The sequence below is a fragment of the Nannospalax galili genome, unplaced genomic scaffold (genome assembly GCF_000622305.1).
Source record: "Nannospalax galili isolate Female #2095 unplaced genomic scaffold, S.galili_v1.0 scaffold136, whole genome shotgun sequence".
Classification (NCBI taxonomy): domain Eukaryota; kingdom Metazoa; phylum Chordata; class Mammalia; order Rodentia; family Spalacidae; genus Nannospalax; species Nannospalax galili.
In genome coordinates, this window is record NW_008340872.1 from 3,074,195 (window position 1) to 3,096,553 (window position 22,359).

The 22,359-nt window shown below is 42.4% G+C and overlaps 1 protein-coding gene across 4 annotated transcripts in view; it reads left to right on the forward strand.

Annotated features, from left to right (window-relative positions):
* Gart (phosphoribosylglycinamide formyltransferase, phosphoribosylglycinamide synthetase, phosphoribosylaminoimidazole synthetase) overlaps positions 1 to 14,107 on the forward strand; it is a 35,378-nt gene extending 21,271 nt beyond the window's left edge. For all 4 annotated transcript variants that reach the window (XM_008835948.3, XM_008835947.3, XM_029564888.1 and 1 more), the window contains 10 exons: positions 134 to 243; positions 794 to 992; positions 2,897 to 3,148; positions 3,258 to 3,410; positions 7,849 to 8,055; positions 9,612 to 9,749; positions 10,995 to 11,125; positions 11,489 to 11,630; positions 12,769 to 12,884; positions 13,760 to 14,107. In XM_008835948.3, coding sequence (XP_008834170.3) covers positions 134 to 243; positions 794 to 992; positions 2,897 to 3,148; positions 3,258 to 3,410; positions 7,849 to 8,055; positions 9,612 to 9,749; positions 10,995 to 11,125; positions 11,489 to 11,630; positions 12,769 to 12,884; positions 13,760 to 13,951 — 1,640 coding nt within the window. In that variant the 3' untranslated portion in view covers positions 13,952 to 14,107. The remainder of the gene's footprint in view (positions 1 to 133; positions 244 to 793; positions 993 to 2,896; positions 3,149 to 3,257; positions 3,411 to 7,848; positions 8,056 to 9,611; positions 9,750 to 10,994; positions 11,126 to 11,488; positions 11,631 to 12,768; positions 12,885 to 13,759) is intronic.
* The last annotated feature ends 8,252 nt before the right edge of the window (positions 14,108 to 22,359 follow it).

Genomic DNA, 22,359 nt, shown 5'->3' on the forward strand with positions numbered 1-22,359 from the left:
CACTTGTGGCTCTCTCCTGTGCTCAGGAAAGCCAGCTCTTGTTTCAATCTTTGTTAGGATGAAATAGCAAGAGTATTCGTGTGTTAACTCATCAATTAAAATGAAGAAAAGTAACTAGTTTGCTGTCTACCAGGTTGCAGTGTGGATCTTGGAGGTTTTGCTGGTCTTTTTGATTTGAAAGCAGCTGGTTTCAAAGATCCTCTTCTGGCCTCTGGAACAGATGGTGTTGGGACTAAACTGAAGGTAATCAGACACTATTGTGATTAAAGGCATTGTGAAAGATACAAGAAAATCTACCTTTCAAATAAATTTGTTTATCAAATGCATATATTCTCCTTGACAAATAAAGGTAAAAGAACCACAGCAAATAACCATATGTTTTAAACATATGGCTAAAATGTACATTTCTAACAATATTGTTAAAGATGCATTTGGTTCAAAGGATGTTTTAGAGAATAAAAAAGGATAATTTTGGCTAGGCATAGTGGTATGGGCCTTTTATCCCAACACTTGGAAGAAAGAGCAGATGGATGGATCTCTGAGAAATCAAGGCCAGCCTGGTATACATAACAAGTTCTAGACCAGCTGGGGCTGCACAGAGACCCAGTCCCCAAAAAATAAAAATTTAAAAGAGGACAATTTGGGACTGCATAGCTTATCAGAATACAGTATTCTTTTATCTTGGGATATTGTTATAAGCAACTAGCTAAAGTCTGGTATTTGATAGTCTCTGTGGATAGGACCAGACAAAATGTGGAGCTTATTCTCACCTATGACTATTTATATACTGCAGATCGCCCAGCTGTGCAATAGGCATGATACCATTGGTCAGGATTTGGTTGCAATGTGCGTAAATGACATTCTAGCACAAGGAGCAGAGCCCCTCTTCTTCCTTGATTACTTCTCCTGTGGAAAACTTGACCTCAGTACGACTGAAGCTGTTGTAGCTGGAGTTGCTAAAGCTTGTGGCCAAGCTGGATGTGCTCTCCTTGGTATGATCATTTTTGAACCATATTTCCTCTTTACTGCTTATTAGTCTTACGTGTGAATTAAGTGTGTTTGTTGCTAGTAGAGCTACATCACAAGATGAGCAAATGAAATGTAGATAAAACTACCTGAATGACTCTTAGGCTGTATTCCCTCAATGCCTCCTCAAGGGTTTGCCCCCAGACCTTCTCCCCAACTGTTAGGCTCCTGTCTTTCTCCTCTGTGCTCACTTTTTCTGTCTCCATCTTTCTCAGGAGCCTTAACAGACAAACTTGGGGGGTTTTCCTCCTGATTTATAGCAAGGCTTCGGGAATTGCAAATGTTTAAACTGTATTTTCCTGGAGAAGTAACATAAAGGGGCTAGAGAGATGGTTCAGTGGCTAAAAACACTAGCTGCTCTTGTAGAGTACCTGGGTTTGATTCCCAGCACTTACATGGCAGCTAACACCTGTTGGTAAAAACAGTTCCAGGGTATCCAACACCCTCTTCTGACCTCCTCGAGCATTGCAGAATGTGGGTGCACTTATATACATGCAGGCAAAACACATATACACATAAAATTAAATAAGTAAATGTTTAAAAATAAAACAGTGACATGGGGGATAAAATGTTCCCTAGGTTTTATAAAAATACTGCTTAAATATACATGAGGGGTGTTTTGAGTTAAAATAAGTTTGTAGATAGACCAGGGAACAGAACTACCTCTTTTCTATTACCATTTCAAGCTATGTGTAGTGGTGCACACCTATAATCCTAGCACTTAGAGACCGAAGCAGAGATAGGGCTTCAAGTTTGAGGCTACATCACAAGACTGTCTCAAAAGGGGAAAAAAATCCTTACTATGTCTGTGGAAAAATCAGATCTCAAGGCCAAAAACTGCCTTTCAGCCATTTGTATAATATAGTTTCAGAGTTGGAGTCTGCCTGCCTCTACTTTCTATCTTTATGTGATGTGAATTTAAAATTTGCTGTGCTGGGGCTGGAGAGATGGCTCAGCGGTTAAGAGCACTGACTGCTCTGCAGAGGACCCGGGTTCAGTTCCCAGCACCCACATGGCGGCTACAAACCGTCCTTAACTCCAGTTCCAGAGGAATCCAAAGCCCTTTTCTGACCTCCACGGCATTGCATGACATGGGTGCACTCACATACTTGCAGGCAATATACTCATACAATAAAAATAATAAATAAAGTGGGCGTGGTGGCGCACACCTTTAATCCCAGCACTTGGGAGGCAGAGGCAGGCGAATCTTTGTGAGTTCAAGGCCAGCCTGGTCTACATAGTGAGTTCCAGGAGAGCTGAGGCTACAAGGAGACCCTGTCTCAAAAAAGACTAAATAAATAAATAAATAGAAAAATATGCTGTGCTATAATGTGTAGCCGAGGGTGCTTGGGTTTGGGCAGTTTAGGTTAAATTGCGTCTCTAAACTGTGCTATCATCTAGAAGATTGAGTGATTATGAAGGTCAAATAACTTTGAAAGCACTTCTGAAGCCAAACTGCTGTAGAAATGATGTTATATTCAGCTGAGCATGGGTCCGATCTAGGTCGTGGTATTTGAAGGCCATGTACAGACTCAGAGGTGTTCCCTCAGCATCCTTTTCAAGGATTACTCTCCCTTGAAATCAGTTAGGCAGCAAATAGAATACTGGGTATACCCACATGTTTAATTGTTCATGTTGAGTCGTTTCTAGCATGATAATGGTGGTGCATGCCTTTAATCCCAGCACTTGGGAGGCACAGAGGCAAGTGGATCTTTGGGATCAAGGCCAGTATGATCTACATAGTGAGCTCTAGACCAGCTGGGGCTGCTCAGAGACCCTGGCTCAAAAGAGAAGAGCAGGTCCTATCAGTGTAGGCTGAGTAGATGTGTCTGTATAATGTGGTATCTTTGTTCTTCTCTTACCCTACCAGGTGGGGAAACAGCAGAAATGCCTGACATGTATCCTCCTGGAGAGTATGATCTTGCCGGGTTTGCCGTTGGTGCTATGGAGCGGGATCAAAAACTCCCTCACCTGGAAAGGATCACCGAAGGGGATGTTGTTGTTGGAGTAGCTTCATCTGGTCTTCACAGCAATGGATTTAGCCTTGTGCGGAAAATTGTGGCAAAGTCTTCCCTCCAGTACTCCTCTCCAGCACCTGATGGTTGTGGTCACCAGTCTTTAGGTAAACTGGCATGTCTGTGCAAAGTCACAGTCATTGTCCATTTCAGGATTGTTTATGTTCGGTTTTGTATTTGTGGACTAAGTTTTTGCCTCATCACTACAATCCACAGGAGACTTACTTCTCACTCCAACCAAGATCTACAGCCAATCACTGTTACCTATCATACGTTCAGGACATGTCAAAGCCTTTGCTCATATTACTGGAGGAGGACTGCTAGAAAATATTCCCAGAGTGCTCCCTCAGAAGTTTGGAGTGGATTTAGGTAAGATCAATAAAAGAAATTTGTATTTGAAAAAAATTATTGAGGGGAAAAAATGTACCATGGGTATTGAGTGCACACACAGTTAGGTATGGGAGGTTCTTAATAATTGGTGGTGCTTAGGGGTAAAAATATACCTCTTTTTATTTTATTATCCATATTTACAAGGTGTAAAATCCTGTCATGAAATGGCTTAAAGATGAAGTGCTATAAGCAAATCTCCACAGGAGTTGGTGACCAGACCTCTGTTAAGATGGGGCCCTGCATACCAGGAAAGAAAATGGTAGCTTAAGTAGTCCACACAGGAGGTAAAGGGACTTGAACCAGGTTATAGAGAAGGCAAACAAATGGGAGAATTATTCCATTAAAAAGAAAAAGAAGTCCCAGGTTCCTGGTCAGGCAGGTGAGTAGATGGCAGCATCACTAACACAGGAGGAAGGTAGGAAAGTAGGAAGTGAAGATACAGTTTCAAGATATTAATGTCGGAGCTGGAGAGATGGCTCAATGGTTAAGAACACTGACTGTTCTTGCAGAAGACCTGGGTTTGAATCCCAGCACCCACATGGCAGCTAACAACTATCCATAACTCCAGTCCCAGGGGATCCGACAGCTCCTTCTGTCCTCGGTGGGCATTGCACGGCATGGGTGCACTTACCTACATGTAGGCAATACACTAATACACATAAAAAATAATAATAATAAATTTTTAAAAAGATATTTAATGTCTTTATTCCGAGGCATCTGTGATTAGAAATCAGGATTGGGCTGAATATGGGTTGGGTGGTTGTATGTGCATAGTTACAGTGATAACCACGAGAATGAAGAGGACCAAAAAGTTGTTTCTCACAAGAAGAACTGTTGACAAGAATAATAAGAGAGCTAACCATGTCAAAGTATCATTATCAGACCCAAGGAAGAGCCTCTCAGGGTATACACAGATCAGTGGTGGAGCACAGGCTTAACATGTACAAGGCCTTGGGTTTACTCCCTAGTACCAAAATAGAGTCCCAAGGAAGAATTTTGATGTGATGCCAGTCAGTAATGTCAGGTATGGCACAGATCAGATCACAGAGCAGCTTACTGGAAATAGAACCACCCACCAGATTATTGTAAGGGAAATGGATGGAAGATATGGACCATGCAAGACAGCTCCTTTACTAGGAAGAGGACAATAATTATTTACCTACAGCAGAAGTAAGGAACAGGGTTTTCCCTCCCTGTTTTTATGGGATAAAGATAAAGTCAGAAGAACCAGTCCAGCTTTCAGGTCAGCTGATACACATACATTGGTTTGAAGGAGTAGAAACCGAGGAAGTGATGTGTTAGGAATTAAGTGAAATAAGCAGACCTGGTGAGGGAGCTTAAATGAGTGTGAAGGTCAGAAACAAGGAGACTGCAAGTCCAGGTGAAGTTGAAGCTTATCTACCTCTCCCAAGAAGCCTTGAAGGGAGAACAGAAGAAATAGCCTAATTGATCCAATAGAGCTGGGCAGGTGTAGGGGGGCAATACTTGGGGATAATGTGGAGAAGCAACCATGGATAGAGATCAGTAGGGCTAACCTGTAGTCAGCAGAGTGTGAAACTGATAGAAAATCTGGAATCAGAAGTGGGTTGTAGCTGGGCATGGTAGTGCATGCCTTTAATCCCAGTACTTGGGAGGCAGATCTTTGTGAGTTCAAAGCCAACCTGGTCTACACAGCGAGTTCCAGGCCAGCTGGGGCTACAGGGAGACCCTGCCTCAAAAAAAAAAAAAAAAGTGGGTTGTAAGAGGTAAAGAACTGGGCATGTAAGTTTAGGAGTAGTGGGTGAGCTCTGAAAGTCAGCAGGAAGGCAGGCACAGCAGCCTGGCTGAGCTGAGCAGGAATCTCTTCCAGGCCCACAGAATGACCATTGTCCAAAGTTAAAGCATTCATAGGAGAGTGTAACTGGTGATTTTTGGTTCCTCAACTAGAAATGCTTTCCAGTGAACTTTAAACTCATAAAAAGGGGGCTGGAGAGATGGCTCAGCAGTTAAGAGCACTGACTGCTCTTGCAGAGGACCTGGGTTTGATTCTCAGCACCCACATGGTGGCTACGAACCATCCTTAACTCCAGTTCCAGGGGAATCCAAAGCCCTCTTTGATCTCCACGGCATTGCATGACACGGGTGCACTCACATACATTCAGGCAATACACTCATACACATAAAAAAATGAAAATAATGAATTTTTTAAAAACATAAAAAGGATTTCCTTTAACATTCTCTTCAAATAATTAAGAAATATAAAATAAAAAATAACCCTAGTAACCTATCAACGAATGGTAAAACATTTTCCAATCTCTGTAGTGTAAACACTCCTACCAAAGCCAGTTACAAACTGTTTAGCCAGGCACAGTGGCAAAAGCCTTTGAGTCCAGCATTCAGGAGGCAGAGGCAGGTGGATCTCTGGGAGTTCAAGGCCAGCTGGGGCTATAGGGACCCTGTCTCAAAAAGACCAAAAGAAAAAAAAGATGTTTAAAAACTATATGTAACTGCCTGTACAAGCTAACTGTAACACACCATCAAAAAGTCTTATGGCTTGGATTTCACTGTCTTGGATTAGGGGTACACAACCTATATAGCCATATTACTGAAAAGCTATGTGTTTTTTAGTTATACAGTGTCTATCCCAATAAAAACCCTCTTGCCTCAACCTCTAAGAATTTCTTCAAGGAATCAGACTTTGAAACAATAGATTTGAGTAATGAATATTCAACATAAAGATTATAACTTTTTTAATATTTTATTTATTTTTATTTTATGTGTGTGCATGTATTGCCTGCATGTACATAAGTGCACCCATGTCGTGCAGTGCCAGCGGAGGACAGAAGAGGCTGTTGGATCCCCTGGAACTGGAGTTCCGGACAGTTGTTATTTGCCATGCGGGTGCTGAGATTCGAACCTGGGTCCTCTGCAAGAACAACCAGTGTTCTTAACCACTGAACCATCTCTCTAGCCCCAAGATTATAATTTTTATTACCCTGGAAGTACTTGTTCATTTGTACAAAATAGGTCCTTAATTTGTCAAGTTGTGTGTTCTTGTCGTTTAGAGATCTATTTGTTTTGTAGCCCGGGCTGACCTTGAATGTTCTGCCCCAGCCTTCCCAGTGCTGGGATTACACACATGGACTACCATGCCCAACTCACTTTTTCTTTTCTATAATTTCTTTGTAAAATTTTTTTTGTTGCTGGGTGTGGTGGCTAACAACCATCTGTATCTCCAGTTCATCTGGCACCTTCTTCTGACTATCATGTGCACTGCACCTCAGGTACACTTACATACATGCAGGCAGTACACTCATACATGCTAAATAAAAAAAATATTAGAAAAGTAAAAATTTAACATATAAATAAAAGTGTGGGGCTAGAGAGATGGCTCAGCAGTTAAGAACGCTGACTGTTCTCTCAGAGGACCTGGGTTCAGTTCCCAACACCCACATAGTGTCTGACAACTGTCTGTAACTCCATTTCCATGGGATCCAATGCCCTGTTCTGGCCTCCTCAGCACTGTATGACATGGGCGCAGTTATGCACATGCCAGGAATATATGCATACACAAAATAAAACTAAATAAATTTTTAAAAAATCATATCATAGGGAGATAGAGAGATGGCTCGGTGGTTAAGAGCACTGGCTGATCTTGCAGAGGACCTGGGTTTGATTCCCAGCACCCACATGGCACCTAATAACTGTCAGTAACTCTGGTTCTGAGGAATCTGACATCCTCTTCTGACCTCCGTGGGCATTTCACAACACAGGTGCACTTACATACCCAGACGGTACACTCATACACATTAAAATAAAAATCATATAACCATATATGCCAAAGACCTGCCTGTTATTTTTATTATTCAGGAACTTTATGTGTGCATACTAATAAGCCTGTACCTTAAAAATTCTGTTAGTTTTTTATGTATTGCTGACAATAATAGAGGAGTTACATTTTTAACCCAGAGTCTAAATTTTAAAATAAATAAGAGGAAGCACATATTTATCATAAACCTTTTCTGTAACACAACTTTTCTCAAATGGTGTATGTATTTCCTCTAAATCAGTGTGTAAGCTGCCTAGTTCTGCATGATATTTGTAGTGTTTTTTGGTCATCACTAAGACCCAGCTAAACATTGACAGAAGGCAGCATGCCAGTCTCTGTTGAGGTTCAGCTGCTAGCACATCTATTCCATAAAGGGTTTCTAAAGATCCAGTGAGTGCATATAACACAGAACCTCCCTCTTACAAGTGTCATTGTTGGCCAAAAGTGTCATCAGAAATGTTCTTAATGTCTGAGGTACTAATGGGTCACAAAATTCTTGAAGACCAGTTGTTAGTTTTACCCTATATAAAATTACAGAGTCTGTTTATGATTTATTTTTCTATTTGTATGAGACAATAGATTGATCAAACAACTCTTGCTTGTTTTGAGATGCCTGCACCTGGAGGATCCCTAAGGTCTTCTCATGGTTACAGTGGGAAGGACAGCTCTCTGAAGAAGAGATGGCCAGAACATTTAACTGTGGAGTTGGAGCTGCACTGGTGGTATCCAAGGACCAGGCAGAGCAGATTCTGCGTGATATTCGACAGCACCAGGAAGAAGCCTGGGTAATAGGCAGTGTTGTTCTGTGTCCCGAAGGTAATAGCTCCTTACTTGTTTTTAGGTATTTAATCTTAAGTTATAATCTTATACACATGAGCTCTCAGCACCCTACATTCTTCTATTGCCATAGCATCTCTCTTTACTCAGACAAAACATGATTCATGTACCCCAATGCCAGCATGCATCTCTCCATTTCCACTTTCAGACTCTGACACTTCTGTGTAGTGTTCACACATGTACAACTTCACTGCACAGGATCGTTTCCCTGCACAGAACCACCTTGTGGCTCTGCTTGGAGGCTTAGCTCAATCCAAGGATTAGTGAGTGTTCTAATTTGGTTTTTCTTATGCTGTGCTAAGACACTGACCAAGGGGCTAGAGAGATGACTCAGCAGTTAAGAGCACTGGCTGCTCTTGCAGAGGACCCAGATTTGGTTCCCAGCACCCACATGGCAGGTAACAACCATCCATGACTCTAGTTCCAGGATTACCATGCCCTCTTCTGGCCTCTACAAGCATTGCATGCATGTGGTACACTTGCATACATACAGGCAAAACACAAGCATAAGCCAACTTGGGAAAGGAAAGGGTTTATTTGGCTTATAGGTTACAGTCTATCATCAAGGGAAATCAAGGCAGTAGCTTAAAGCTTTCTTGGCTTGCTCAACTGCCTTTCTTTCATAGCCCAGGCCCACCTACCTAGGGATGATACTGCCCACAGTGGGCTGGGCCCTCCTACATCAGCAGTTAGGACATGGCCACAGGCCAATCAAGGAGGAAATTCCTCAATTGAGGTTCACCCTTCCCAGCTATGTCAGGTTGACAACTGAAGCTAACGAACCGGTAGAGAGTGAACACCCTGACCAGTACTATGCATTAGTCAGGTCCCTGTTAGAAGTGCTAGAATTTAGCTGGACATGGTGGCACATGGGGAATCACTGTGAATTCAAGGCCAGCCTGGTCTACATAGCAAGTTCCTGGCTAGCTGGGGCTGCAGGGAGACCCTGTCTCAAGAAAAAAAAAAGTGCTAGACTTTAACAGGATGGCAGTCTATTCAGATAGGTAATAAAAGATGTCAGAGCTTGTTGACCTTGCTCTATCTGAGCCTTTCTCCTCTCTACTATGTAACTCTCATTTTCAGTAACATCCTTCAGCTCACACTGTAACAGGAAACCCTCTCTTTCTCAACACAGCATCCTGTGTCAAGTCTGAATGGCTTTGCTGGGTTACAGGAGTCCCATAAAGCCAGAATGTCATGGCACACTGTCCTGAGTAGTCTGTCTAAGAAGTTTTGGGGAGTGGGGCAGACACTGGCCAGTGTTATATGCAACACAGGCCTCACTGCAGGGCTATGTCCTACACTGTGTCCTACACTGTGTCCTACAGCTCCTACTTGAAACAGGTGATTCTTTGTTCACCTTCAGGAAGTTTTAAGGATGAGAAATGGTTGAGTGATGTTGACCTGGTATTTAATTCCTGCAGGCCTTATTTTCAGAAGAAAACGCAGTGTTCACAAGTGTTTTTATAATATAATGTTTTTCTATTCCTATTAACTCATAGTTGTTCTTTATTTATCATATGCTTGAAATGAAGATTCTCCTCGTGTAAAAGTCAAGAATTTGATTGAAACCATGCAAATAAACAGGTCAGTGTTGACAAATGGCTTCCTGACAGATCGTTTCCCTACCCAACCAAGAAAGGCAAGAGTGGCTGTGCTGATATCTGGAACAGGTAAGACATGGCTTCTTCCCCACTACAGAGCACAGAGCTCACCCCTCCCTGTCCTCTTCTCTTACCTTCTTTAAACCATTCCCGGGGAATAAAAATGCAAATGGTATGGATACTCTCAACAGAACCTGGGTGGGGCATCATCAAGAGGCATTATATTTTTAGCATTCTTTAGTCCTTCCACTTTTCTTACGAATTTAAAACAGTTTACTTGAGAGAAAAAATAGAGGATGTGAGAAAGATGATTAAAGAGAAATTAAGACAAGGGATAGGAATTCCAACTCCTTTTGTATCGTATCTTTGTAGTTGAAAAAGTTTAAAACTGCTGAGAAGTTTTTTATCATTTATAGATTAAAAATGAAAACTTTACAGACAGAAGAGCATTTTATTCTATCAGATGAATGTAGCTTCACTTTTTCTGTTTGTTCTTTGTTTTTGAGACACTCAGGAGCAGCCCAGGCTGACTGGAAATCAGAATCCTCCTCCTGCCTCAGACATTGTGCTGGTATTACAGGAATAAGCCACCATACCCAGCTCTGACTTTCTTTTCCCTATAAGCAAGATTACTATAAACTATGTGAATAAACATGCTGTTAAATTCAGCTGATTATTTCTTTAGCATGTAGCCCCAATGGCATAATTGCTTTACAAGGTACAGTTTAATATAAATGTTTTAGGCCCAATTTTTGGTTTTGTTTTGTTTTGTTTTGAAACAGTGTCTCCCTGTAGCCCCAGCTGTCCTGGAACTCACTGTGTAGATCAGGCTGGCCTTGAACTCACAGAGATCCACCTGCCTCTACCTCCCAAGTGCTGAGATTAAAGGCATGCACCACCATGTCCAGCCATTTTTGTTTTTTTAAGACAGGGTTTTCATGTAGCCCCATGATGGCCTTGAACCTCTGCCTCCTGAGTGCTAGGGTTAAAGTGATGTGCCATTGTGCCCAGCTGGTTTTGTTATTCTTCGGCAATCAATTTATTTTATTTTATTTTTTATTCTATGTGTATGAGTGTATTGCCTGAATGTGTATAAGTATATGCATGTCATGCAATGTCTGAGGAGGTCAGAAGAGGGTGTCAGATCCCCCGGAACTGGGGTTACAGACAGTTGTTAGCCACCATGTGAGTGCTGAGAATTGAACCCAGGTCCTCTTCAGGAGTAGTCAGTGCTCTTAACCACTGGGCCATCTCTCTAGCCCCAGGGATCAATTTAAGAAGTGTGAGCTCATTTGTTTTTTACCTGCTTTTCAGGATCAAATCTCCAAGCCCTCATAGACAGTACACAGGATACAAAAAGTTCTTCACACATTGTTGTTGTTATCTCCAACAAAGCTGCTGTGGCTGGCTTAGAAAAAGCAGAAAGAGCTGGTATTCCCACCAGAGTAAGTTACTTCAGAAAATAGCTTTCGTGCAGACTGTGCTGTGCTTGGTTTTGTTGTGTTGTTTGCTTGTCTAGTACCAGATACTAACCTGGGGCCTCAGATGGACCACTTAGCAGCACCTCCAGCCTCCTGCAGGCTGTCCTTACGTTCTCTCACAGGCCCACCTGTATAGGTTGCATAATCTTTGGACTTCTGCATTTGGGGTTGGTGCTGCGATTGCCTTTCTACTTAATCCTAATCATTCTTCATCCATCTCTATTGGGTGTATCTTCACTACTGAAGTATAGTCTGAGTACAGGTTATGTTTAAATTCTTTTTGATAATTCACTGAAATTGAAATGTGTTTGCCTTTTCCTGTTACAGGTAATTAATCATAAATTATATAAAAGTCGTGTGGAATTTGACAATGCAGTTGACCAAGTCCTTGAAGAGTTCTCTACAGACATAGTCTGTCTTGCAGGATTTATGAGAATTCTGTCTGGCCCTTTTGTCAGAAAATGGAATGGTAAGCAAAAGTCATTTGACATTCCATTGGGAAATAACTGAAAATGGATGCAAAGTGCTCAGCTTTCCAAATAGTCCACATGCTGAAATATTTTAATACAGGTCCTAACTTAATTTCATTTGCTTTAATCTGGAGCAAGCCCAAATGATGATTTATTGACCAGTTCTCAGCTTTGCTTACTGTAAGTAATCACTATTTCCAATATGACAGTTTAATTTCACATTATTGTAGAGATAAAGTTCATCTTTTGAGAAGTATTTGGAAGATATTTTTACTCGTTTAGAGACAAGAAAAATGATGCTTAGCCTACACCTTAATCCCAGCACCTGAGGCTTGAAAGCTCAAGGTCATCCTGACTACTTAGCAAGATTCACTGCTCAGAGCAAAACAAAGGAGAAAGTGAGGAAAAGAGGAGAGAGATCTGTGTATCCCAAAATGAAGACTCTGCTGGGTGTGATCTTACAAGCCTGTGGTCCTGATACTCCAGAGACAGGCCAGCCTGGAGGAACTACATAATGAGTTTAAAAGCAGACAAAGCAAGACCTTATCTCAAAAAAAAAGGAGATGGGGGTGTAGTTCAGTGGTCAGGCACTTACTTAGCATGTACAGAGCCCTGGTTTGATAGCTGGTACTACAGAACACAACAAAATGAAGTTCATCCTCTCCTAGGACAGAAAGACCTTTGCCAGAAGATGGAAAGAAAGTCATTATTGCCAAAAATAGTAGAAATATATACAATCTTGCATTTTATTTATATATACATATGTTTATTTATATTTAGTTTGTGTACACGGGGCAGTGGTGTGTACCTTGACACACTTGCAGAAATTAGAGAACAACTGGAGGGTGTTTGTTCTCTCCTTCACCATGTGGGTCTTAGGATCAAACTCAGGTCATTGGGCTTGGGACAGTCACCTTTACCAGCTAAGCCATCTCACCAGCCCTCTTCTCTTTTCTCTAGAAACTTTGACTTCACCCTGTTGTCAGTTTTTATGTCTACATATTTGGGCATCTTTCCTCCAGAGAATTTATTTTCTAAGATATAGTCAGAGCATTTGTGATTCTAGACAGGAAAGCATGTTCCTTAAACAGAATGAATGGGATCTAAAATTTCTGACCACTGTTTTTTGATTTCTAGGGAAAATGCTCAATATCCACCCATCTTTGCTCCCTTCTTTCAAGGGTTCAAATGCTCATGAGCAGGTCCTGGAAGCTGGAGTCACAATCACTGGGTGCACTGTACACTTTGTAGCTGTGAGTATGTCTTCGTCTACCAAAAGTGTAGGGCTGCACTGCCTAGAAAGTGAAGTTTAAAACTTTTGCTTCTTGGGGTTGGAGAGATGGATGGCTCAGTGGTTAAGAAAGAGCACTGGCTGCTCTTGTAGAGGACCTAGGTTCAGTTTCTAGGACTCACATGGTGGCTAACAACCATCCATAACTCCAGTTCCAGGGGATCCAACACCCTCTTCTGACCTCCATGGGCATTGTACAACATGGGTGTACCTACATACATTTAGGCAATACACTCGTACACATAAAACAAAAATAAATATTTTTTAAAAATAGAGTAACTGGGGCTGGAGAGATGGCTCAGTGGTTAAGAACATTGGTTGTTTTTGCAGAAGACCTGGGTTCGAATCCCAGCACCCACATGGCAGCTAACAACTGTCCATGACTCCAGTTCCAGGGGATCTGACCACCTCTTCTGACCTCCGTGGGCATTGCATGACACGGGTGCACTCACCTACATGCAGACAATACACACACACATAAAATGAAAATAATAAATATAATTTAAAAAAAAAATAGAGCAACTGGCCGGGTGTGGTGGCGCACACCTTTAATCCCAGCACTTGGGAGGTAGAGGCAGGGGGATCTGTGTGAGTTCGAGGCCAGCCTGGTCCACATAGTGAGTTCCAGGACAGCTGGGGCTACAAGGAGACCCTGTCTCAGAAAGACCGGAAAAAAAAAAAAGAGCAACTGGGCATGGTGGCGCATGCCTTTAGTCCAAGCACTCAGAAGGCAGAGGCATGCGAATTTCTGTGAGTGAATTCCAGGCCTGCTGGGGCTACAAGGGGAGACTCTGTCTCAAGAAGAACAACAACAAACATTTTTGCTTCCTTTTCCAGGAAGACGTAGATGCTGGACAAATTATCTTACAAGAAGCAGTTCCTGTGAAGAGGGGTGACACTGTTGCAACTTTGTCTGAAAGAGTAAAAGTAGCAGAACATAAAATCTTTCCTGCAGCCCTCCAGCTGGTGGCCAGTGGGACTGTACAGCTTGGAGAAAATGGCAAGATCTGCTGGGTCAAAGAGAAGTGAGGCTTCTGATTCAGGATTGCAGCCAGTTCTTAGAGAATAATGGCTGTTTGCTTGATGCCTTTTTGTCATGGTCTTGCTCCAAAACTCAAATAGCTGCTAACAAAAAGACTTTAACCCTTACCTCTTTTGCTATTTTTTAATAAAAAGAGTCATTGAAAACAAGACTTATGTCATATTTTTAAGGTATCTCCCATGGTCATTCTTGTTTATGATCCCACTCATCATAGGTAAACAAAGCACCAAATTCTTTGTCTTAGTTCTCTCTAACCAGAATCTCCACATTCTATATGCTGTTGAAAGCCATGACTGGGATATGTTCACCTTTCATTGGGACAAGGAAGTATGAGGAGGTGCCTGGGGTGGTTCAGACACTTCAATTCCCAGTGCATGCAAGTAGCCGGACATCTTGATTGGGGTCAAGTAGATTTCTCTTCCTTGTGTTTTGTATCTGTGCTAATCTGAATTTGAGACTTCTTCACTTCTCTTGAAGTCAGATTTCTGAGGGATGCTGCCTTTGGTAGCTGCTGGAGTGTCCTCAGAATTAGAAAGTGTCCCAAACAGCTGGGTCACTATGAGGACTGCTTGGCTGATAATTCCCCTCCCAAGGCAGCTGGGACACCAAAGAAGGGTCTAACAGCTGTCAATTAGGAAGTCAAATTGTCCCGGCCCCCAACATAACACATAAAGGGGTGCTTACAATAAAGGCTTATTGTTAATACAGGGCTCTAACAATTCTTAATTCCTGTCCCAGTTCCCAGAGGACCTACCTAGATCCCTCTGCCTCACTGTGTCAGTGCCCAGAATCAACCACTAGCTTACTAGAATCAACCACAGACCTACCAGAATTGATCAATGATCTAGAGTTAACCACTGATACAGAGTTAAATAATGATCTAGAGGTGGCAACAAACCACAATTCAACCAATGAGCTATTCCCAGAGCACAGACCTAGAACTGACTGTGGGCATGCATGTTCTGGGAGAACATGCAGATTCTTAAATTCTCTGCCATCATTGAGACAGCCACCTCAATGATGGAAGAAGCCAGTGAGGTTGCAGATAACCCCAATATGTCATAGACAGGGAACTTTGTGGGTAAAAATCTTGTGTATCATTGTCTGATGAGCTAATGGAAACCACCACAGTCCTTCCACAGGGAAGCAATGATTCTGTCATTTCTTAGTGTGACTTTAAAATTGAATAAAGGGCTAGAGAAATGACTCAGAGGTTAAGAACACTGGCTGGCGGCTCTTCCAGAGTACTCTGGTTTGGTTCCCAGCACACACATGGCAGCTCACAACCCCTGTAACTCCAGTTCCAGGGAATCTGATGCCCTTTTCTGCCCTCTTTGGGCACTGTACACATGTGGTGCACTTATATACATTCAGGCAATACTCTCATACATTAAAATTAATAAAATATTTTTAAAATTCAGTTAAGTCTTCATTAGCTGTGACTATCACTCTGCTGAACACCAGTCCATTTCATTTCCTGTTTCTGTGATGAAATACCCTAACAAAAGAAAATCTTGAAGCAGGAGAGATGGCTCAGCAGTTAAGAGCACTGGTTGCTCTTGCAGAGGACCAGGGTTCGATTCCCAGCACCCACTTGGCAGCTAACAACTGTGACACCATTTCCAGGGGATCTGATGCCCTCTTATGTCCTCCTTGGGTACTGCATGCACTTCTATACATTCAGGCAATACAGTTATACACATAAAATGAAAATAAAATAATTTTTTAAAACGGGGGCTAGAGAGATGGCTCAGCAATTAAGAGCACTGACTGCTCTTACAGAGGACCTGGGTTCAATTTCCAACACCCTCATGGTGGCTACGAACCATCCTTAGCTCCAGTTCCAGGGAAATCTGACACCTTCTTTTGACTTCTGTGGCACTGCACAACACAGGTGCCTTTACACACATGCAGGCAATATATTCATACACATAAAAATATAAAATATTAAAAACTTTAAGGGAGAAAGTTCGTTTGGCTCACTTCCAGGTTGCAGTCCATCACTGTGTGGGATGTCAAGGCAGGTACTGAAGCAGCTGGTCACATCCACAGTCAAGAGTAGAAAGAAAATGAATGCCTGCATGCACAGATGCACATGTGCACACCAACATGAATGTGTACATACACATACACATGCATATACACATGCACGTGTTGAAACTTGGAATATATTTTACTGGCAAGGAAGGGATGACGATATTAGGCCCATGACTGGACCTGGAAAAGGATGTCTTTTGCAACTTGGAGGAACTTGCTTCATAGTCATGTTTTAGTTTTTATTTTGAGTTCTTTAATTTTTTTATTTATGTGTATGAGTGTTTTGCCTGCATGTATGTAAGTGCACCATATGTGTACAGTGCCCAAAGAGGCCAGAAAAGGGCATCAGATTCCCTGGAACTGGAGTTACAGGGGGTTGTGAGCTACCATGTGGGTGCTGAGAACCAAACCTGAGTCCTCTGCAAGAGCAAAAAGTGCTCTTAACTTCTGATCTGTCTCTCCAACCCCTGGTTTTGGTTTTTGAAACAGGATCTCAATATATAGCCCAGACCAGCTATGAACTCCCAATCACCCAGCCTTAGCCTGCTGAGTGCTGTGATTATAAATATGCATCACCATGCCAGGAGATTGATGGGTCTTAATGGAGCCTTCTTGTGTTCTCTACATAATCTTAAGGGAAATGTTCATTTTTTTCCCACTGGTAGCTTATAAAGAAAGAAGGATTTCATCTGCTCCACGGTTGCTGGAGGCAGGAATTGGCGGCTCTCAGTTCTGTCAGGTGATGATTTGAACACAAGACTCTTTGCTCTAAGTGACAAAACCATTTTAACTCTTACAAGGTGTACAGCTCTGTTAGATGGAGTATATTTACATTGCTGTGCAGTCTTCAGAACATTTTCCTCTTGCAAAATGGAAACACTCTCTTCATTAAATCACTTCCTATTTCCCCAGTTCCTGGCAAGCATTATTCTGTTTTTTTGGTTTTTTTGTTTTTGTTTTCCTATGCATTTGAATTCTCTTGGTACTTTACAAAAGGGCAATCAGAGAATTTGCAGGTGACATGATGCTATACGTAAAAGACCCTGTAGAATCTACTAGAAAACTCTTAAATGTAACAAATACCATATATATATATTTTTTTAATCTGTATGCGTGTATTGCCTGCATGTGTCTAAGTGCACCCATGTCATACAATGCCTGCAGAGGACAGAAGAGGCTGTCGGATCCCCTGGAACTGGAGTTATGGACAGTTGTTAGCTGCCATGTGGATTCTGGGATTCGAACCCGGGTCTTCTGCAAGAACAGCCAGTGGAGAGATGGCTCTTAACCACTGAGCCATCTCTCCAGTTCCTAATAAACACTTTCAATAAAGTTGAAGGATACAAAATATTAAAAAGTACCCTTCATGTATGGCAACAATAACTCTCAGAGAAAGAAATTAGAAAAAATATCTCATATTAACTCTAAAAAATGAACTACCAGGGCTGGAGAGATGGCTCAGTGGTTAAGAGCACTGACTGCTCTTGCAGAGGACCTGGGTTTGATTCCCAGCACTCACATGGTAGCTACGAACTGTCCTTAACTGCAGTTCCAGGGGAATCCTAAGCCCTCTTCTGACATCTGCAGCAGTGCATGACACAGGTGCACTCACACACATAAAGTAAAAATAATAAAAATATTTTAAAAAATAAAAATAAACTACCTAGAATACATCTAACAAAGAAGTGAAAGGCATCTACAGTGAAAACTTCAAGACATTAAAAAAGGAAACCAAAGAAGACACTAGATGATGAAAGAACTTCCACACTGGATTGGTAGAATTAATTTCAGGTAACTAGCTCTACTACCAAAACTAATCTATAGATTTGATGTAATACCCATCAAAATTCTGGTGTCATGCTTCACGGACCTAGAAAAAACAAGAATTCATATGGAACTACAAAAGACTGCAAACAGCCAAAGCAGCCTAAAGAAAGGAGCACAGCTGGAGGTATCAACACCTAACCTCAAATTATACTGCAGAGGGACTGGGCAGATGGCTCCCGGCTTTAATAAAATATCTTTTAAAAAGACATGGAGGCCGGGCGTGGTGGCGCACGCCTTTAATCCCAGCACTCAGAAGGCAGAGGCAGGCGGATCTTTGTGAGTTTGAGGCCAGCCTGGTCCACATAGCAAGTTCCAGGAAAGCTGGGGCTACAGGGAGACCATCTCAAAAAGAAAAAAAAAAACGACATGGAGGAAGCTTAAATGCATGTTATAAGTTTTTTTTAATTTTGTTATTTTTATTTTATGTGTATGTATGTGCATTGTCTGCATGTAACTAAGTGTACCATTGTCGTGCAATGCCCGCGGAGGACAGAGAGGCTATCGGATCCTCTGAAACTGGAGTTATGGACAGTTGTGAGCTGCCATGTAGGTGCTGGGATTCAAACCCAGGTCTTCTGCAAGAATAATCAGTGTTCTTAACCACTGAGCCATCTCTCCAGCCTCCTGAGTGTAAGTCTTTTAAGGCTTCATACTGTGTAGTTCCAGCCATATGACATTCCAGAAACCAAACCAAACCACTACTGGGAAATAGGGGGAGAAGGTGAATGAACAGTTCTCCAAGTACATGGTCAAAAAGCATATGAATGGATAGTCAACATCCCTAATCAAAACCAGAGCAAGGTAATGCTTTAAAGCCATTAAGATGGCTGCTTATTTTATTTTATTTTATTTTGCGTATGAGTGTTTTGCCTGTGTGTATGCAGTACACCCATGTTGTGCAATGCCCACAGAGGCCATAAGAGGAGTTGGATCCTCTGGAACTGGGGCTATTGATAGTTGTTAGATGCCATGTGGGTGCTGGGGACCGACTCTGGGTCCTCTGCAAGAGCAACCAGTGTTCTTAACTGCTGGATCATCTCTCCAGCCCCTTCTGAGATTTTTTTTTTTTTCTGGTCTTTTGAGACAGAGTCTCCCTGTAGCCCCAGCTGGCCTGGAACTTGCTGTGTAGACCAGGCTGGCCTTGAACTCACAGAGATTCACCTACCTCTGCCTCCCAAGTGCTGGGACTACAGGGGTGCACCACCACACCCGGCAGTCCTTCATTCATTTTTTTTAAGTTTGCTAATCTTTTGGTGTTTATAGTCTTGTGAATGTAACCAAAAAGTTGAAAAATATATTTTGTAGTCGAGGGAAGCAGAGCATGGCTGTGCTGGAAGGCAGTGCACCATGAATGTGGTGGGGGTTGGAAGACTCAAGTGTTGATTCCTCAGTGGCTGAATGTGCATCTGTTTTTCCCACTAGCGGTCTGCAATTAGAGGGCGGTACATACATTATTCATAATTTCAAGGAACAGAAAGTGCTGTGGGCAGTGCCAATCCAATGCAGGCCATTCAGGCTCAAGTGACAAGTCACTTCAGTGCTAAAAATGAAAGATTGATTGCTCTGGTAGGGGAGGGTGAGGAGCCGTAAATCCCATGAGTGAGCCCTACTGAAACAGTCAGTGACTGGCTAAGCCAGCAGGAAGAGGAGGAGGAAGAGTGAAATGCAGCGTGAGGTGCTTCTCAGAGGCATTTTCCCACTGAATTTCCCATATTTCTCTTGTCTTGGTCAGCATCTCTGCTCTTCATGGCTTTGCTTTCCATGGTTTCAGTTACACCCAGCCAACTATGATCTAAAACAGAAAACTGCAGAAATAATTCAAAGCTGGTATGCTGATGAATGCCTGCAATCCTAGCACACTGAGAGGCTGAGGCAAGATGATTGCTCTAAGCTTGAAACCAGCCTAGGTCACAGGCGAGTCCTAGGCCAGGCAGAGTTAGGGGCTGAATCCCTAATAAGTAAATAGGGTCACTGAGGAGGAATAAAGAAGGCACACTTCCATCTTCTTCCATCTCCTTGGCCTGAGACGAAGGCCTGAGGGTTCCCCTTCCAGTCAGGAGGGTTCCTTTTCTGACCAACTAGTCTAAACCAGTTCACATAAGACCCAGGCTGGACCTGGATACTTTTTCATTTGAAGCCATATGTCTATTAGCCTTCTCTTCTTTGTTTAAGTTGACCAATCCAAAATCAGGGGAAGGGGAAACCACTAACACCCTTAAAACCCAGGCCTTCCCTGGGAGCATGGGGGGGGGTCGGGGTTGTTGAATTTTCAGTTTCTGGGTCCCCTCTACATATGGAGAGCTTTCTTTCTCTGTGTGAGTTGTGTGCATGGATGTGTGATTCTTCATTCTTTCTAAGTAAAGTGTCAGCAAAGATTTTTACTACGTTTTAATTTTTTAATTGGCTGAGAAAAACACCCCATTCTTACCCCTACTCAACATGGCTGCAACACCAGAGCTACAGAATGACACCCTGTCTCAAAAAAGCAAAAAAACAGGGGCTAGAGAGATGGATCATCAGTTAGGAGCACTGGCTGCTCTTGCAGAAGACTCGGGTTCAGTTCCCAACACCCACATGGCGGCTGACAACCATCTGTAACTCCAGTTCCAGGGAATCCAATGCCCTCTTCTGTCCTCCAGGGGCACTGCATGACACAGGTGTACCTACCTATATGCAAGCCATACACTCATACACATAAGATTTAAAAAATTAAAGAAAAAGAAAAAAAAAAAAACAGGGACTGGAGAAGTAGCTCAGAGGTTAGAAGTGCTGACTGTCCTCCCAGAGGGCTCCAGTTTGGTTCCCAACAGGTAGATGGTGGCTCATAAGCTCCTATAACTCCAGCTCCAGGGGATCTGTCTCCCTTTTCTGGTCTCTGCGGGCATTGCACAGACAGGTGCACTTACATGCATGCAGTCAAAACACTCATCTATACAAAATAATAATAATAATAATTTGTGGGGTGCTGGAGAGATGGCTCAGTGGTTAAGAACACTGGCTGTTCTTGCAGAAGACACTGGTCAAATCCCAGCACCCACATGGCAGCTAACAACTGTCCATAACTCCAGCTCCAGGGGATCTGACAGCCTCTTCTGTCCTCCTCCAGCATTGCACGACATGGGTGCACTTACCTACATGCAGGCAATACATGCATACACATAAAATAAAAATAAATAAAATATTAAAAAATAATTTTTTAAAGCAAAAAAAAAAGCCAATTCATGAGTTTAAAATTTCATGCCTTGCCAGACATGGTTGTGCATGCCTGGAATCTAGCAGTTAGGAGGTGGAGGCAGAGGATCAGCCGCTCAAGGCTAGCCTTGGCTACATAAAACACTATCTCAAAAATGAAGTAAGGGGTTGGAGAGATGACTCCGTGGTTAAGAGCACTGGCTGCTCTTACAGAGGACCCGGATTCAGTTCCCAGCATCCATAGGGCATTTAACAACTGTTTGTAACTCTAGTTCCAGGGAATCCAACACCCTCTTCTGATCTTAGCTGACACTGCACAACATGGGTGGACATACATACATGCAGGCAACACACTCATACACATAAAGTAAAAATAATAATTTTTTTTATATTTATAAAATTTAAAAAAAATATTATGAGTTTTCTTTAAGGGTGTGATTCCTGGTAGGGTGACTAGACTTGAAGGAATGGACCCAACATCCAAGAAAATTTGGGGAACAAAATTTAGACACAATAGGCCTTTCAAAAATGCAAATAATAATAATAGAAGACATGACATTGAGGGTGGTGGAAGTAGATTGAGGGTCAAGATGGGTGATGGGTTCTGAATATGATCAAATTATATTCCATTAAATTCTTTAAAAAATGAAGACAAAAAAGAATAAAAAATTTTTTTGTCCTTTTGAGACAGGGTCTCCCTGTAGCCCCAGCAGCTGTCCTGGAACTCACTATGTAGACCAGGCTGGCCTCAAACTCATAGAGATCTGCCTGCCTGTGCCTCCCGAGTGCTGGGACTAAAGGCGTGTGCCGCCACACCCAGCTCTATAAACACAAAAACTAAGTAAGGGGACTGGAGAGATGGCTCAGTGTTAAAGAGCACTAGCTGCTCTTCCAAAGAACCTGGGTTCAGTTCCCAGCACCCACATGGCAGCTAGCAACTATCTGTAACTCTAGTTCCAAAGTATTTGATGCCCTCTTCGGGCCTCCATTGGCATGGCATGCCTGGGTGCACTTCCATGCAGACAAAACATTCATACACATAAAAAATTAAATAATTTGGGTCGGGCGGTGGCGCACGCCTTTAATCCCAGCACTTGGGAGGCAGAGGCAGGCGCATCTTTGTGAGTTCCAGGACAACCTGGTCTACATAGTGAGTTCCAGGACAGCTGGGGCTACAGGGAGACCCTGTTTCAAAAAAAGACCAAAAAAATTAAATAATTTTTATTTTAAAACCAAGTAAGGACTGGGGAGATGGCTCAGTCAGTAAAGTTTCTGTTGTGTAAGCATGAAGACCTGAAGTCCATATCTCCAGCACCCACATAAAAGCAGGTCATAGTAG